This window comes from Malurus melanocephalus, unplaced genomic scaffold (assembly GCF_030028575.1).
Source record: "Malurus melanocephalus ecotype Western Australia unplaced genomic scaffold, MMel_1.1 scaffold_147, whole genome shotgun sequence".
Lineage (NCBI taxonomy): Eukaryota > Metazoa > Chordata > Aves > Passeriformes > Maluridae > Malurus > Malurus melanocephalus.
The window spans coordinates 1104477-1120577 of record NW_026623379.1 but is presented as its reverse complement, the minus strand read 5'-3'; the positions used below and the strand labels follow the sequence as shown (position 1 = coordinate 1120577).

The window sequence follows — 16101 nt, the reverse complement described above, 5'->3', positions numbered from 1 at the left end:
ACGAATGTGAACAGCAGAAAGCAAAGCCTGGAGGATCCTATTACCTTGGGTGTCCACACAGAATTTGCCAGTGAAAGAAACACCAAGTGACCACTCCAGGAAGACACATTGGAGARTGGGATTTTTTCACCATTCTTCCTGCAAGGCCAGCCCATGACAGTGCCAGGTCTGCCTTCTACATTCTTTTAAGCTATATTCATTCTTTTGTGGTTTAGGTGTGTAGCAGCYGCACTTTCCCGTGGAAAAAGGGTTTATTACAACTCTGGGCAGGAARCCCCAGTGAGTGTCCCCTGAAAACTGGAATGTCATCTAGGCCTGTTCTTTACCTAGGGTCTTGACTAAGATCTTCTCCGGGCATTTTTCAGCTAGTGACTTACCAAAACCAAGCAAGTAAAACAAGATGGTAGTAGTACTGCAGTTCACAAGTAACTAGATTGGTCTTAAAGGAGAAATATACAGATATATTTTATTTTTATAAGTAGAAAAATTAAGTATAAAGTTCCTGTAGAACCACTCTTTGCCAGATCAAACATATCAATCATTTAATCATTTCCCATACTAGCAGAAATGCACACAGCATCTTTTGTTTGTAGGAAAATCACTTTTCAAAGGACACCAATTTTGACATTACACAGCTGAACAGCTGCTCATTTCTTTTTTCTCCAGTGCCTTGGCCACCACTGCTTTTCCAAGAACTCTTTCAGGGAAAGACAGGGGAGGCCTCCATTTTAGATTGAAAACATTTCGTTTTTTTGAGAGCCTTCCCCAGAGACCTATYAAAAGCACCACCCAGTAACAATACAGTGGGTAGTTCTCTTGCCTTGGGAAAGGAGCTCTCTTTAAAGCCCAACTAATTCGTTAGAAGGGATTATAGGATTAAAGAGCTCCTAAAGGCTAGAGACCCACTTCTACAAGACAGTAATTGTTTATTTCAAGGATAGTGATGCTGCAGCTTTCATGAGTCTCAGAGTTAGTACATCCAGAGATGCAGAGAAGGTTGATCAGCTCCCCAGGCACCCACTCAGGGAATCCCCAAATGATTTTGGTACAAGAAAATACGCTATTAAGTTAATTTGTTTTATGTATGGAAAGTTCAGATTAAGAAGAGGACATTGCTTTGATGTTGTTCTGCAGGCAGTCACCACTCATGAAATGATCTTCACTTCAGGCTTAGACTCTTCCAAGGCTTTCAGCTCATCATCCACTTCAGCACTCCAGAAAATGTCGTACAAACTACACCAAAACAAAAAGCAGGTGAGATTTAGTGAGCACCCTCCTGTTAAGGGAAGAGAAAGATGCTCTACTGACCAGTATGAGGTCCTACACCAGAAAGGGCCCCATCTAGGTTTGAAARCAGCCAGAAATACGCTTTACAACCCAGGACCCTCCCTCACCACCATCAGCCTCCCACACCCCTGCCTGGGCTACCAACATTCCTCACATTAACTGCTGCAGGTTGCAGCTGGGCTTCCTCACGGCTTCACAGATCTTCCTGATGCCTTCATCTCCCAGAGGGTTGTAGCTCAGGTCCAGCTCGGTGAGGCACGGCTTGGTGGCCATGATGTTGGCGAGGGTAGCACAGCAGCTTGCTGTCAGGTCACAGTTACCCAGCCTGCAGGGAGAGGAGGAAGAGGTCAGTGCAGTGAGCCCTGGCTCAAGGAAACGCTGCCCACACCTGGGCAGCAGGCATGGGCATCCCCAGCATGGACCAGAGATCCCTGCTAAGGTGGCATCTCCAAGACATCAGCAGGGACTGGCCAGGGGCTTGCCACAGAAACAGTTCCCCTCGTGGTGACKGCTGAATCTGCTCAAAGTCCTCCCTAAAGCTTAACAGGGCATAGTTACAGGAGTAAAAGGAATCCACAGAAGTTATTCTCAGTTTCACCACCATGCGTCATCTTCTCTTTGGTTTAAACTGATCATAAATCACCACTAAGCTTTATTACTATTACTTGATTACTTGAGACTTGCAACCATCTCTCTAAAAAGGGAAACTGAGGCCTCTCAGTTGATGACCAAGTGGCTTTAACTGGTCAGCAGACATATCTTTCTGGGACAGTCTTGCAAGGCTTACTCATGTCTCCCATGACACATCTGCTCCACTCATTGTGAAATGAGGCATCGGAGCACAGCTCTGGCTTCTGTCCAATGGCATGGAGAGAACAAGCACAGGGCCCTGAGCATCACACAGCCCAGAGCTGAGCCCAGCTGGGAAGGGAACAGGCTCATGGGGAAGGCAAATCCCACCCCAGGGCTGGAGGTGATGCTCCAGCTGTCTATCTGCTCCTTCTGGTGATGCTGGATCAGCACTTGTGCTGGCACCCATASGGACCATGGAAGTAGAAGTGAAAAGGTGAATTCAGACAGCAAGACAGAAGATTACTTCTGAGAGTGCACCTTACCATAAGGACTGGATGTTGCAGTTGGGGTGCATCAGCCCTTCAGACAGGATTTCCACACCTGCATCTCCCAGCTTGTTCTCACCCATGTGCAGTACTTTCAGTTGCTTATTGGTGGTGAGAGCAGAGCTGACAGCCTTGCAGCAATCAGTGGTGAGCCCACACTCCCTAACCCTGCAAGGCAAAAGTGACGTGAGATATAGGTGGGACATCTAGAGACTATCAGGCACTTTTCACTCCTTTACATTTGCTTAACGGGAGCCCAGACAGTGGGAACAGAGGAACCAGAGCCTTCCCACAATCACTGTACTCCTCTCAATGCCCATCTGGTCTATCCTTTCTAARTAGCACCTCTCCCACTCTGCACGTGGGATGTCTGTCTTGGAGCACACACCTAGGAAAGGGCACCTGCCCAAAAAGCACAGGAACAACCAAAGGTGATGTGTGCTGCTCTGACAGTCGCTATTGACTCTACTGGGCACTCATGAGGCACCTCGCCAACTTCCAGGCCACCAGGACTGGAGAAGAACCCAGCTGAGGGCAGGAGCTCAATTTGCAATGTAGGACAGTTCAAGTTCTAAGTGGAAGAACAAATTTCCTCTCCCAGGCGCCAGACCATCCTAGCCTAAAAGGTAATACAGTCCACAGGAGAGAATGCTGAGAATTAGTTTACATCACTAGAGCTTTCTTTTGTCTCATCAGTGAGAGAGCTTTCTGATTACAGCAAACATTTTGTTATTCCATCAGCTCTTTCAAACTTCAAAAGTCTCTTAGCTGCCATTTGTTGCACAATAAATCAACTAGAAGCTCTGCAAGTGATGTTTGGTCTCCTTTTGCTTATAACAGGACGACTGTGATGGGGCAGATCTTCAAAGTGTCTACGAGTTTACAAGTACAAATCCTTTTAAAGTCTTTAAGTCTAGAAAAACCCGTTTTACCTCTGTAAGTCCTTTCAGTAATAACCAGCAGGAATTGCTTATGGAACCATTGCAACTGAAGATCTATCTGGGTGGGTATAGCTCACCATAGCTCCTGAAGTTCAGATTTGGGGTCCTTGAGCGCCTGACACAGCATTTCCATCCCYGCATCTCTCAGGTCATTATCTATCAGGCTGATCTCTTTGAGGGTGTCCTTTGCAAGGATAAGTCTGGAGAGATCTTTACAGCAAGCACTTGTGAGATCACAGTCCCATAACCTGCAAGGAAGAACAAGTGTTATTTTTTTCCAAGAGTGACTTAGATTAGAATTTCTGGTTACTTGTCTCATTTTCTTGTATTCTTTCATACATCATACCACACAGCTTCCTCCTTTCCTTACTTTCCACTTTCAGGACCAAAAGCTTTGCTTGTAACACCAAAAAAACCAAAACAACAGAAATACACAATTCTAATAGACAGATAACAGGAAACCAATACAATGCCATGACAAACTTCCATTCACCCTCTCCCCAGAATCTGATCCAAGCAATTTCAGTGTAGCCCTACTTGTTCATGGTGTCCTTCACCCAGTTTTGGGAATTAACTGATTTGCAGGTAAGACACTCTTTTTTTTGACAGGAGGGAGTGACTGAGGTACTTTCCACTTAGGCGCAAACCAACAGCACAAGATAAATAGCTCAGAGGCTGCAGAATGGTTTTAAGAAACCTCTGCCCATTCTTACCACAGCTTCTGGATTTTGCAGTTAGGATCCATCAGTCCTTGGCACAGCAGAGCCAGACCAGTATCCCCGATCTTGTTGTCCCCCACAGAAAGATCCATCAGAGACGGCTTGTTCTTGAGAACAGTACTAATCTCCATACAACTGTCACTGGTTATGCCACAGTTCTCCAGGCTGCAGGAAAAAGTACAGTTGGAGTTGCTATCCCGGACCCACTGTTTTAGATACACCTCAACACCCCAGTTCAGACTGAGAAGGGTCTGTGATCTGGCTCCTTGCTGCAGACCTGTGAAGCTCAGTTGGGCACTGCTACATCCTGCAAGGCTCAGAGGATACAAGTGTCCCAGATGATCTCTGGGTGAGGCAGCACACTACTCCTGAATATCATGAGGCTGCAGGCTTAAACCCTGCTATTCATATGCATTAATTCTAGSATCATTCTTGCCAAACTTCCCCTTTTTATCAGTTATCCTTTTTAAGAGGAACTTCTGGCAGTATCACACAGTGCCTGCTGAACTAACCCCTGCTGAATCACAGTGAACAGATAAAATGAATTGTGCTTCTCCCATAAAGCCTTTCACAGGCTTTACCCCAGAAACGAGGCCAAACCCAGCACTTTTGTTTTGTAGCAAAAAAGGGCTCTGAATAAGTATACTCAACTGGCTGGTAATTCCAGTTTAAGAACTAGAGCCACTGAGGGTGACTGCTTCTCTGCTATCACAGGCGAGCAGTCTTCCTTAGTAAGYGATGGTTTAACCTGCGGTACCAAAAACTCCAAAACTGAAAGCCCCAGATATTTGTGTGCAGTTTCGAGTTCCATAAATCTGAGCCAGCAAAAATAATGGCCTAAATTTCAAGCAATCCTGACAACAATTTCTCCCGTCCTATAGATGYTATGACTAGCAGCAGCACTAGTTGCCATTAGAGATGACCAGCTCTTTTCCTTACTGTAGTAGCTCTAGGTTGCAGCTTGAGTCCACCAGTCCCTGGCACAGCTGTTTTACAGCATTATCTCCCAGCGTGTTGTTGCTCAGGCTGAGCTCCTTCAGGGTTGGCTTGCTCTGCAGAGCAGCATTGAGGGCTTCCACAATATCAGCTGTGAGTTCACAATATTCCAGCCTGCAAGGGGAAGAGAAGTCCAGGCAAAAAGACAACCCTCTTCACACATTCTGCTACCACAAGAATCAGCTGGCCCTGGTATGTGTTAGCCAGGGCAGAAAACATGTGAATGTGAGTTGAGACCAGGCAATGCATAAAACCAGAGATAACAGTAAGTTTTTAACAGCATCTCTCTGCTCATTTCAGGAAGCATTAATTCTTAAACTAGATCCCAGGGGATCCTAACAAGACAAATTTTTACCCTAGTCTCCCATTAAACCAGTGCACAGGCAGCTTGGAGCCCARGGCTGAGCTTTGCACTGCAACATTATCACAAGCCTCACCTCTGGGCCTGCCTGGGAGATGCTGGGGGCTACAAATAGACCCAAGTCCTGCTCAGTCATGAAACAAGGACCAAGGTCAGTGGAATCTGATGTTTGTTCCCTGCTTATCCAAGAGGTCCTGCATTTACAGTCACCACTGCCAGGAGGGCTAAACAAACCTTCTTCCAAACACAAGACACCCACCAACATACATAAGCATGACACAATTTCAGGTAAAACAAGAACAAATCCACATCTGGCAACAAAACTCCTGCTTGTCTCAAGGAAAGACAWGCATGGCCTGTCTGATGACCAAAAAAGCCAATGACTACTTACTGCAGCTTCTGCAGCTTACAGTTGGGGTTCATCATCCCTTGGCACAGCACCCTCACTCCGGTAGTTCCCAGTCTGTTATCTCCCACATGCAGCTCTGTCAGGGATGGCTGGGCACACAGGACAGAGCACAGGGTTTCACAGCTGGCGCTCGTCAGATTGCAGTTTTGCAGCCTGGAGGAGAGAGGCAACAGGGGTGAGGRAGCACACTTGGAGAACTACAGAGGCTCTTCTCAAAAGAGATTTATCTGCTGAGGTTTGAGCTTGGAAAGGACACCACAGCTTTTGAGAGTGCATAACCCTCTAGGAAGTGGTTTGTCCAGGTTAGTACTGTTATTTTACAGGTGTGCCGAAATATTTTATCAATTAGTATTATACCAGTGCTACAAACAATAGCTCCCATGCCTCCTTCAGTGTAATCATTCATAGAGCACTTCCAGCAGAGTAAGGATTGGCCCTACAAGAAATAGCCCTACAACMGCTTAGCAGAAGTGGCTTAAATATCACGAGACTGACCCCAGAGATAAAGCAAAGGCATCTTAAAATTTCTTGCTCCCTCTAGAAATGAGATCCAGAGTAGGTAGAAGTTAAAATCTCATTCAACCACGGATACAATTTAGAAGTTTAATGGTATAGTACAAGAAGGATGTATGAAGTTGATCCTTCAGCACTCAGGCTTGGAGGAGTAGCATAGAACTGTGCTAGTGTTGCTATGGGGTGCTTATAGTTAGCAGACAAGAYTTTGTGGCAATGGAGAGATGTTGTGCAGGGAGGCTTGACTTGGGTTTGACTGCTCTTTTATTTCCTACATCACCTTACCAGAACCCCCAAAATGGACAATTATATTTCCACAGAACTGAAACAGCCTAATCCAGCCTGATACTTGAGCATCTGGAGAAGTATGAAGCCTCTGAAGGGCAAACTCTCTGAAATATTACTTAAGTCTTCCAGTACAGAGTACCACAGTTATTTCTTGAAGGCACATCAGAGAGCTAAAGTTTAATCGGCTTCACAATCAACTTTCTTTCTATTTGTCTGAGTCCTCATTGCAGGGGCACAGGGACTTCAATGTCTGATCTAAAAGGCAAATGATTTTTACAAAGTTGTATCATGAAGATTCAAGACTCCCCTCACGAGCTGGAGGACATGAGTACCTGCAGAAGAGATGCTGGACAGAGAAGGCATCTCTTTGAGGGCTTCAGAGGAGCCCCCTGCACCAGGGTTGCTGAGGGAAGCCCACTAATGCTATAATGCTATAATGTGGTGGGTGCCTCTATAAAATGCCTCTCAGAGACCGGGAACTCTCCAGTTTGCTGCACTCTGAGAATGACCAAACAACGGATCCTGGACTGACACYCCCACTCTATGGAGCTCAATCTCAAAGGCATCCAAGTCTTTCACTGAATTTGAGGGCAATTTCCCATGGGTGARCACCTTGTACATACTCCTTTAGGTTTTTGTGATTGTAGGCGGGAATATGCTACAGCAAATGGATTGATTGTTACTGTCCTAGATTATTAAGTACTTTAGATTTGTCAGTTAGACCTATGAGTTACTGTTGCATATAGTAAATTCTATATGAACCTCTGTTAAACTGTTTAACCCAAGCTATCAATTAAGTGCTGTTAAAACTTTTAGGCTTCAAGTGTTGGTCCAGTCCAGGAGTCAGTAAAGCAAGAATTCTGAACCTTGGGACTCAAAAGGAGTCTCTTCTTTATTCACCCTTGCCTATCCTGACCCTTCCCCCCTCTCCCAGTCTCCATGTAGACAGTATTTCGGTTGACACTGGTTATTGATTTTGGATTTTTGTTTGCTTTTTCTCTATGTGCTTTAATCATGTAGTATGTAGTAGTGAACCCTGCCAATGAGCTGCGTCATACTTCCACTCATATGAAGCCTGCCTTTGCCAGAGATTCTTTAAGAGACCTTAAAACACTCATTTGTGACAGCATGATGGAGCAAAACAATCAATGAGGCTTTACCATAACTTCTGTAGGCTACAGCTTGGTGTCAGCAACCCTTTACACAGGTGCTCAACACCTGCATCTCCCAGCTCATTGTTGTTCAGCTTCAGCTCTGTGAGGGATGGATTTGTATTGATGATGGAACAGAGATCCTCGCAGTTACTGCTGGAAAGATTGCAGTCATCCATCCTGAAAGAMAAGGAGAGAAAGAACACTTAAGTCCTCAGAGTTGCTCTGCTCTCCCTGGCTGGAGCACTGCTTGTGAAAGCAGAGTGGGCAATGTTCCTGCAGTTTCTGGGATGCCTCCACAAGTATGTGGAAGACCTGTTGGGCATTGTATGGCCCAAACCAAGGTGTGCTCTGGGCTGCACTACAGGATGGGCAGCTCCCCAAGCCTTGCTCCTCCTCTGTGGTGCACAGCAGAGGACACAAGTCATGCCCCTGTAGCTGGTGAAAGTGCCTTCATTTAAACAGTGACAGTGACAAACTGCCTGTCATCTGAAGGCCTGTCTAACCAGAGGCAGCTTACAGGCTGTCAGACTGGTTCTGTACAGGAAACAGCCAAGCTGTTCTGTACAGGAAACAGCCCCAGAGACACTCATCAGCACATTGGTCTCTTGCAGGTGAGTCATGCTGGTCTGGACCATCTCCCTACAGCAGGAATCTCAGCACACAAACCCTGGGTTTGCAGAACAGCAGCGGCTCTCCCACTGGATATCATAATTCTTCTAGCTGTTGCTAAATTGATGGGGATGAATTGAATTGAATTGAATTGAATTGAAAGGATCAGGAGTATGAGACAGCCAAGTAAGTGTAGAGGGAGGCAGAAAAGACATGGAACAAAAGGAAAGAGGGCAACAGGGCYGGTGAAGGGCTTGGAACACAAGCCTTCCAAGGAACAATTGAGGAAGCTGGGGTGGTTTAGCCTGAAGAAAATGACTCAGAGATGACCTTATTGCTTTCTACAACTTCCTGAAAGGTRGTTGTAGTCAGGTGGGAGTTGGTCTCTTTCTCCAGGCAGCAACTGGCAGAATGAGAGGACACAGTCTTAAGCTGCACCAAGGGAAACATAGGTTAGATATTAAAAAAAGTTTTTGACGGAAAGAGTGATAAAGTACTGGAATGGTCTGCCCGGGGAGGCAGTAGAGTGACTATCCCTGGATGTGTTTGAAAAAACATTGGATGTGCCCTGGATGTGTTTAAAAAAAAGAGTGGATGTGCTGCTTGGTGCTATGGTTTAGTTGAGGTGTTAGGGCATAGGTTGGATTTGAAGATCTTGAAGTTCTCTTCCAACCCTAAAGATTCTGTGATTCTGTGAAGGTGTAATGAAGAACTGTACAACCCCAGGCACAGCTACAGCCAGGACTGCCAGAAGTTGCCTGGTCACTTCTCCTTAGACAACAGTACAAAAAGTGAAGCTATACTACATTTCTCCTTCCCTCCTTCTGGCAAGAAAACATGAATTGCAATGGGATCATGTTCAACATGGATAGAACAATCCCTGTTGCAGTCACTCTCACCCACTGCATCTGGAGCAGCCCAACCTTTGCCCAGGAAACAACCATCCCACTGCCTTCTGCCAYGCAAGGAATGCCTTGGGAAGTCAAGGCCAGGCCCATGAAGCTTTGCCTGCAAAAGGCTCCTATACAAAACAAAAGGGAGTCACCCTCAGCAAGTCCAGTGCCCTCCAAGGCATTGTGGCCCAAGCTCTACAGCCCCAGCAGGATGATGCCAACCCATGAAGTGTGAATTCCCAACCGGCAGAGGGGAAATGTTGCAGGAACAGCTATTCTGGACCTGTCTTACACCTTAAATCTCAAGAGATGGTTCTCTCCCATTGTTTCCTCAACAAACAAGGCCGGTACCTCTGAAGGTCAAGTGAAGAACAAAAAACTGATGGCATGTGATTTGTACCTGACTACTGAAGCCAAAATTACTTGATAGCATCAAACCTGCAACCCAAAGAATGTGCRACCTAATAAAAACAGAGAAATGTCTTCCACCTCCAGAGAGAGAAAGGCAGAATAACCAAAATGGTGRTCAAATATTCAAATCACATTGCCTAGCAGAGCTCTATAGCATGCCAAGAAAYAGGGCAACATTACTTTATACCAAAGGATATTTATCTGTAGTTGAAAAAAAATTGCAAGAGGATGGGGGATTATCCCTTTTAAGTTAACTTTCTGGGAAAAAAAACTAGGTAGAATCATTCCTGCTACTGTAAAATTTTCAAGTCYTGGTCAAACAGTTCTGAAGATGAAAAGAGAGAAACACAGGAGAGAAACACAAGGGTTCTTACTTAAAAGAGATGATACACAACTAGTTACTACCTGATGGTTTTGCAAGATTTCATTGTGGTGAGAAGTTCAGCCCATCTAGATGGGTTCATCTCTTCACACTGGATATCAAGGTCCATTTTGACAGTTGAAGTAAGACCTGAAAATTAAAACAAAACAGAACCACCTTTTTAAAAAAAAAAACTGACTGAGAAGTAACAATGTTCTTCAATCCCCTCAGCTCTCTGCCATGAGTCATACTATGCCAAGGGGACAGATTATATTTTTCCAAAACCAGTCTGCTGAAAACACCAGTACAAGGGCAGGAGAGTTGGAATAGTTTTGTCTGGGACTTGGGAAGGCCCTCATCTGAGAGGAAAAAACCACAGGAATCCTGGAGAGATATTGCAACAGTGTGTCATCTGAAGGATGGGCATTCTGTGACAATAAGATTTTCCCTTTCCCCCTCCAAGGGAACTTAACCAGAAGGAACTTTATAGAGGCATCGATGCTACTCAATCACTATTGCATTGCTGAGCCAAACAGACACCAAGATCTACCAGCATGGCACACCCGATTCAATGTGGAACCCCAAGCTATACTTTAATTTTTTTTTTGTTTTTGAGAGAATTTGGGTGAATGAGGAAGACAAAYACGAGAACTGCCTGGGCTCACATTAAAAATCTTGCTGGACATGCGTGTGTGTGTGAGAAAGTGGAACTTGTGTGGATGGGAGAAGTGTTCCCCCACAGTTCGATATCCAAGGTTTGAAAGGTCTCTCTGGTCAGGCAAATCCAAGCACAGAGAAGCTGGTAAGCAGAATTTTTTTTTTGTTGTTCTGCAGTCAGACTGCATTTTTTGAAGTGATATAAGCATGGCCCCAGATAAACGTGCACAAATCATGCCAAGACCAGTAGCTGAGCTCTAGTTTTAGTCTACAAGGGATGGGGTTAAAGGCAGCGCTGCAGTAGGTGGCTAAACGCAGCCTCGGTCTCCTGTTTTGGCCAGCATGACTCAGACTACGGGATATTTGTAAAAGAAATAATCCCTGAGTTATCCCATCGGAATGTCACTGCCGTCAGCCACCGCCTTCCATTCTCCCAGTCCCCACCAGCCACCCGTAACATCGCCCAAACCCGCTTTTCACCGCGGCCAGCTCGGTACCAGCTCGCACCCACTGCAAACGGAGCACCCACATGGGGATGGGACCCGCCCGAGCGTGGGGCGGCGCTCGGGAACCGCGGCTGGGCCGGGACACGGCGCCAGCGGAATCCTGAGCTCACGGACATGCCCGGCSTGCACCCTTCCCTTCCCAACGCGAGCGCTACCGAGAATCCCGGCCGATGGCTTCCGTGGGATGGCACCACAGCCCCAGGTGTCACAGGGCGCTGGGGATCGGAGCCAACGGCGACACGCGAAGGGACAGTTACAGCCGAACGGTCACAACCGTCCCCGCGTCGCTCGCGGCACTTTCCCCTTTTACGTCCCCCGGATCGAAAAAGGGTTCTCCCCCCACCCCGCCCCAAGTTCTGAACCTTCCTGCGAACTGAGGGGAAATCCCATTCGGGGCCGCAGCAGCGGCCCGGTCCTGCCCCGGGCACASCCGCTGCCGCCCCTGCCCCGTCCCCCTTGCCCCGGTGCTCACAGCCTCGTCGCCTCCCGCACCGCTTCCCGCACCGCAGGCAGAGCTTTTCCCTCCCAGGTTCCTTCCTTCCTTCTTTYCCTACTCCCTCCACCCCGGCCCGGCCCGACTCCCCAGCTCCTACCGCCTCGCCGCCACCGCGCAGCTGCCGGCGGCTCCGTCCCTGCTCCGCCTCGTATCTGGCGGGGTGGGGCAAGATCTGTCTCTCCTCCCCTTTTTCCCTTTCTTCCACCTTTCCCTCTTTTTTTCTCCCTTTTTCTTCCTCTTTTCCCTTTCTTCCACCTTTTCCTCTTTTTTTTTTTCTCCCTTTTTCTTTCTCTTTTCCCTCTTCCCTGTTTTCCTGCTCTCTCTGACACTTAACGCCCTTTCCCTGCCCTTTCTCACATCTTGTCTTTCCCTTTCTTAATTTTTTCCTGCCTTCTCCCTGCTTCCCTCTCCCCCTCTTACCATGTTTTCCCCTTTCCCCTCTTCTCTCTTCTCCCCTCCACTCTCCTTTAACTATTTCCTTCATATCTTCTTCCTTCCCTTTTTTCCTGTGTTTTCCTTACTTCCTTCCTTTTTTTGCCTTTTCATTTTCTACTTTCTTTTTTTGCCTTTTCATCTTTTACTTTCCTCTCTTTTTCATGTGCTTCCCCTTCCCTCTTTTTCTTCCCTTTTTCCTCCTCTCCCCCCCATTTTTGTCTTCCTCCCTCTCTGCCTTCCTTCTCTCCACTTTTTTTCTCCCCTTTTCCTTCTCTTCCCTTCTTTCACCATTCCCTCTTTTGTTCTTTTTCCATCTGTCCTTTTTTCTGCTAGCCCACCTCTTACTCTGTCTTCCCTCTTTTTCATCTTCTCACCAACTTCTTTATTTTCCTTCTCTTTTTCTCCCTTTCCTTTTATTCCTATCTTCTGTTGCCCTTTATTCCCATCCACTCTGATCTCGCCACTCTCCCCTGCTGAGCAGGAGCACTGGGATATACCAGAAAAAAGACAGAGAAGGAGAAATCCCTATAATGAGGGGATGCACAAAGGGTGGGAGTATCAAATATAAAATGAGGTACTGTCCCAACCAGCTGGCAGGGCAATCTCTGCTGCGTGCCGGGACCTGGAGCAAGATKGGAATGCACACAGGTCACCCTGGGCAGAGACACCATGGCAAGGTCTCGGCCCGGGGAAACAGGACTTCCCCAGGGAGCTCCAAACTGGGAATTGTTTGACTGGAAACAACAAAAATATCCTCAGTGGACTCCCTGAYTTGCAGCTTGCCCAAGAGCTGTGCACGGCGGCCAGTTTGGAGGGCCTGGAATGTCCCTGCTCCCTGTCGTTTTCACCAGTCCTATCCATGACACAGCTACTCTCGAATCTGTCCCTCATTAGCGTAGCACATTGAGCAGAGAGCTGCCCCTCGCTGGCACAAAGGCCTCTCTCCGAGCTGTGACAGCAATGGAGGATGGGCGCCTGGGGCTTGTGCTGCCGCCAGGCCTGTTGCCCTCCGGGGCTCYCCCGGTGCCACTGACCCACCCAGCCCCCGTGACCAGCGGTCATTCCGCACATCCGTCCCGCGGCGGGCCGAGGGTGGCAGCGCTTGGTCAGGGCTGGAAGGCATTCGTCATCCCTTGGCTCGCTTCCTCCTCCGTCTGCCGGCTACTCCCTGCCTCCCTCCCTATTGTTTCCCAGTAGTTTTAGCTCCAGTAAAAGCTCATTCAGATTTTCACAAGRCAGAACAAAGAAAGGTTTTGAAGTGCCGAGAGGCACTAGGCAACATCCCGACTTGCCTCCCTTCCTCCCTCCCCTCCAAAAATCTCAGCATCTTCCCAATTTTTTTTTTCTTCCTGCGCCCTCCTCCCATATCCCTGACTCACGCAACAGTTCAACTAAGCACGACCTGCTGTTCCTTAAAAAGCACGGCTTCARGATGGTTCCGCGCTCATGCCCGGGCAGCAGCAGGGAAAGTTTCGGGAGTTGCAGAGCGTGCTTTTGCCGCTGGTACGTACCTTGCTGTTGCCGTTGCTGCGCGGGGAGCGAGGGGGGCAGMGCTGGCGCCTTCCTTCTGCCGTTGCTATGCGACCGCTGCTGTCGTGCACACAGAGCCTGCTGGAGGGAGGGAAGGAAGCACTTTTGGGCTCTGACGGCTTTTTTCCTCCCGTGGCAGCTCTTCAGGGCCTTGCGGAGCAAGCCCTGTGCGCACTGTGTCTGTAAAATGTCGTAAAAGCCCCTGATGATGAGAGAGGCGGCTTTAACTTCTTGTAGCCCCACGCCATGGTTTAGCCCTGAGCAAGGGAGTAGTTGCCACTGAAGGATCCATCTGAAAATTAGGGCACCACAGTGTTAAAGTGTGGGTAGAGACGGTGGAATTTGCGTAGGTTATCCGTTCTCTAGGCAAGTCTTGTCCTGCCAGGCCTAGTAGTGATGCTCAAGCTTAATGCTCACACTACCTGGAAGGGTCCCTGGGTAACAACCTTAGTCGTGTATCCCTAAAACTGCCCCTCAGTAGCAAGTATAGACTCCACTCCTACACCTCCTCCTCCCACATTCCCACTGGCTCTTCTCCTCTTTGAGGAAAACTCTGCTATCACTCAAGCTGCATCGCGCAATCATTGCGGGTTGAAGTAACCTGTTTTCTTCCCCCATCCTCAACAGTGTGATGTTGAATTAATGTTTCAATAGCCTGCAAATGATCCAGAAGCAGAAGGTTGAATCTGCTTTTCCTTCCTGCAGCTGCAGATGCTGACAGAGATGATGGCGCTGCAGCCTGGGAAACAGAGCCTTTGTTGAGCCACAGGAGAAACACTAGAGGTTTTTTCCCCAGCTGCTTTTATTATCCTTCTTCTGGGAAAGACAGGAACAAATCAGCAAGAGAGCTCAGTGAGCTAAAACCCACCTTCCTCGATGTCCAGAAGAGAGTTGAAAGCCAGAGAATGCACCTCTTCTCCATTCCCTCTAAGGAAAAGAAAGGTCATCCACACAGAGTTTGCCAGAACATTCCTTGCGCTTTTGTRTCTGACCTGAAACCTGCTGAACCACAGGGAAGAGCTTGGGGATGGCTCGAGCTGCTGGCTTCAGTGCTTGCTAGAATACTCTCTGGCAGAAGCCTCTAGAGGACAAAGTTTAGTGTTTGTTAGAGGTTTCTGTCACGTGGACCTTCTGTACACTTCCTGCCCTGGGCAAAGCGCCCAAAACACTGTGGTCTGCGCTGGTGAAATRTGAGACAGGCCAAATAGCCATGCCAAAAGGTTATGTGCTTCTATCACCTGGTCATCACTTTGGCTGCCCTCACTGTGGAAACAACAAAAAAGCATCTCAGGAAAAACCTATTGCCCTTTCCCCAGCAAGCAGGACCAGGCTGTCTCACTCACTGAGATAYACACAAGTCCAGAGGAAATGATGCAAAATGGGGCTGAGAAAGCCAACAGCAAACACCAGTGAGAAATACCTGTGTATGTCTTGCCACARAAACAGTGGAAAACTCCTGGCATGGCAGCTGTGTCCATTTGGTTATTTGTACAGAATCAGGTTGATTCTTTGAGGAGTCCRGTAGTGACATCTGCCCTGTGTTCCCTTCTTTGTCGCAGTTTCCTGTTGTCCTTTCTGAGTTCATTCAAATTTATGTCCTCTTTTTTTCAGATCCTCTCCCTCTTTAGGTATTTCTAGCAGGGAGGGAGAGCATGGTGATGCCCATCTTTCCCCTGCTGCCTTTGGTACTGGCTTGAACACATGAAGTGTAGGTCTTGTGTCCTGGGATCTGAGGAAGGTGAGGTGTCTCTCTGCATTTAAAATGACTTTATTTTAAAACTAAATTTATACACGTAACTCTAGAGCAGACTTACAAAAGAATATTTAAATTAAGGCCATTAGTGTAAGCTGAAAACTTTGCCTTTTCCCCCTCTAGCAGTTTCCTGTTCTGTCCTCTCTGCTCTCATGATGCATCTGTGGATATACTTAACTGTAATTAAAGACAATAAACTTCTTAGTGACAGATCTTTTGCTAACTTGAATATGTGATCCCTACCAGAAAATTAATTCCATAAATTCAGCTGCAGCAATCAAAACAGTGAGTTGTAAGCATGTGCCTGGCTCCTCCATTTGTTGCACCGAATGATTTGTTTATATCCTACTTGATCCCTTGCTGGAAGCCATTTGTTCCTTGAGTTTGTCTGAGAACTTGGCATAAGGCTTTTTAGGATCAGGAAATGCAAAGCCTGGGTCATTCCTGAAGAGCCAGTGGGTTGACTAAGCACTGGGAACCAAAATATCTGTGGAGCTAGAATGGAGAACCTGACAGTGTGGCTTAACTAATGCCTCAGGAGCTAAAAGAAAATAAAAGGAGGTCAGTAAACTGATGGTGATAGCAAGCTGGTAAGTGAGGTGGCTGAGCGAGGTTTGGTTTTTTCAGCAAATACAGGCAACTCCTCAGCCTGACTTGCATGCGT

At 47.3% G+C, this 16101-nt stretch overlaps 1 protein-coding gene across 8 annotated transcripts; it reads right to left on the bottom strand.

Moving 5' to 3' along the window:
• Positions 1-440: 440 nt before the first annotated feature.
• On the bottom strand, positions 441-14611 carry RNH1 (ribonuclease/angiogenin inhibitor 1). 8 transcript variants are annotated; one of them, XM_057371475.1, is made up of 11 exons: positions 14553-14611; positions 13666-13864; positions 10105-10210; positions 7793-7963; positions 5814-5984; positions 5005-5175; positions 4060-4230; positions 3424-3594; positions 2403-2573; positions 1442-1612; positions 441-1233 (listed from the first exon to the last, which is right to left on the bottom strand). In XM_057371475.1, the coding sequence occupies exons 1-11, from the start codon at positions 14604-14606 to the stop codon at positions 1146-1148; spliced, it is 1644 nt and encodes a 547-aa protein (XP_057227458.1). In that variant the 5' UTR covers positions 14607-14611; the 3' UTR covers positions 441-1145. The 8 variants fall into 8 exon arrangements, with proteins under 8 accessions (XP_057227458.1, XP_057227462.1, XP_057227459.1 ...); XM_057371479.1 differs by having other exon boundaries at positions 13666-13976; positions 14553-14610; XM_057371476.1 differs by having other exon boundaries at positions 13666-13765; positions 14553-14610.
• Between the last annotated feature and the right edge of the window lie 1490 nt (positions 14612-16101).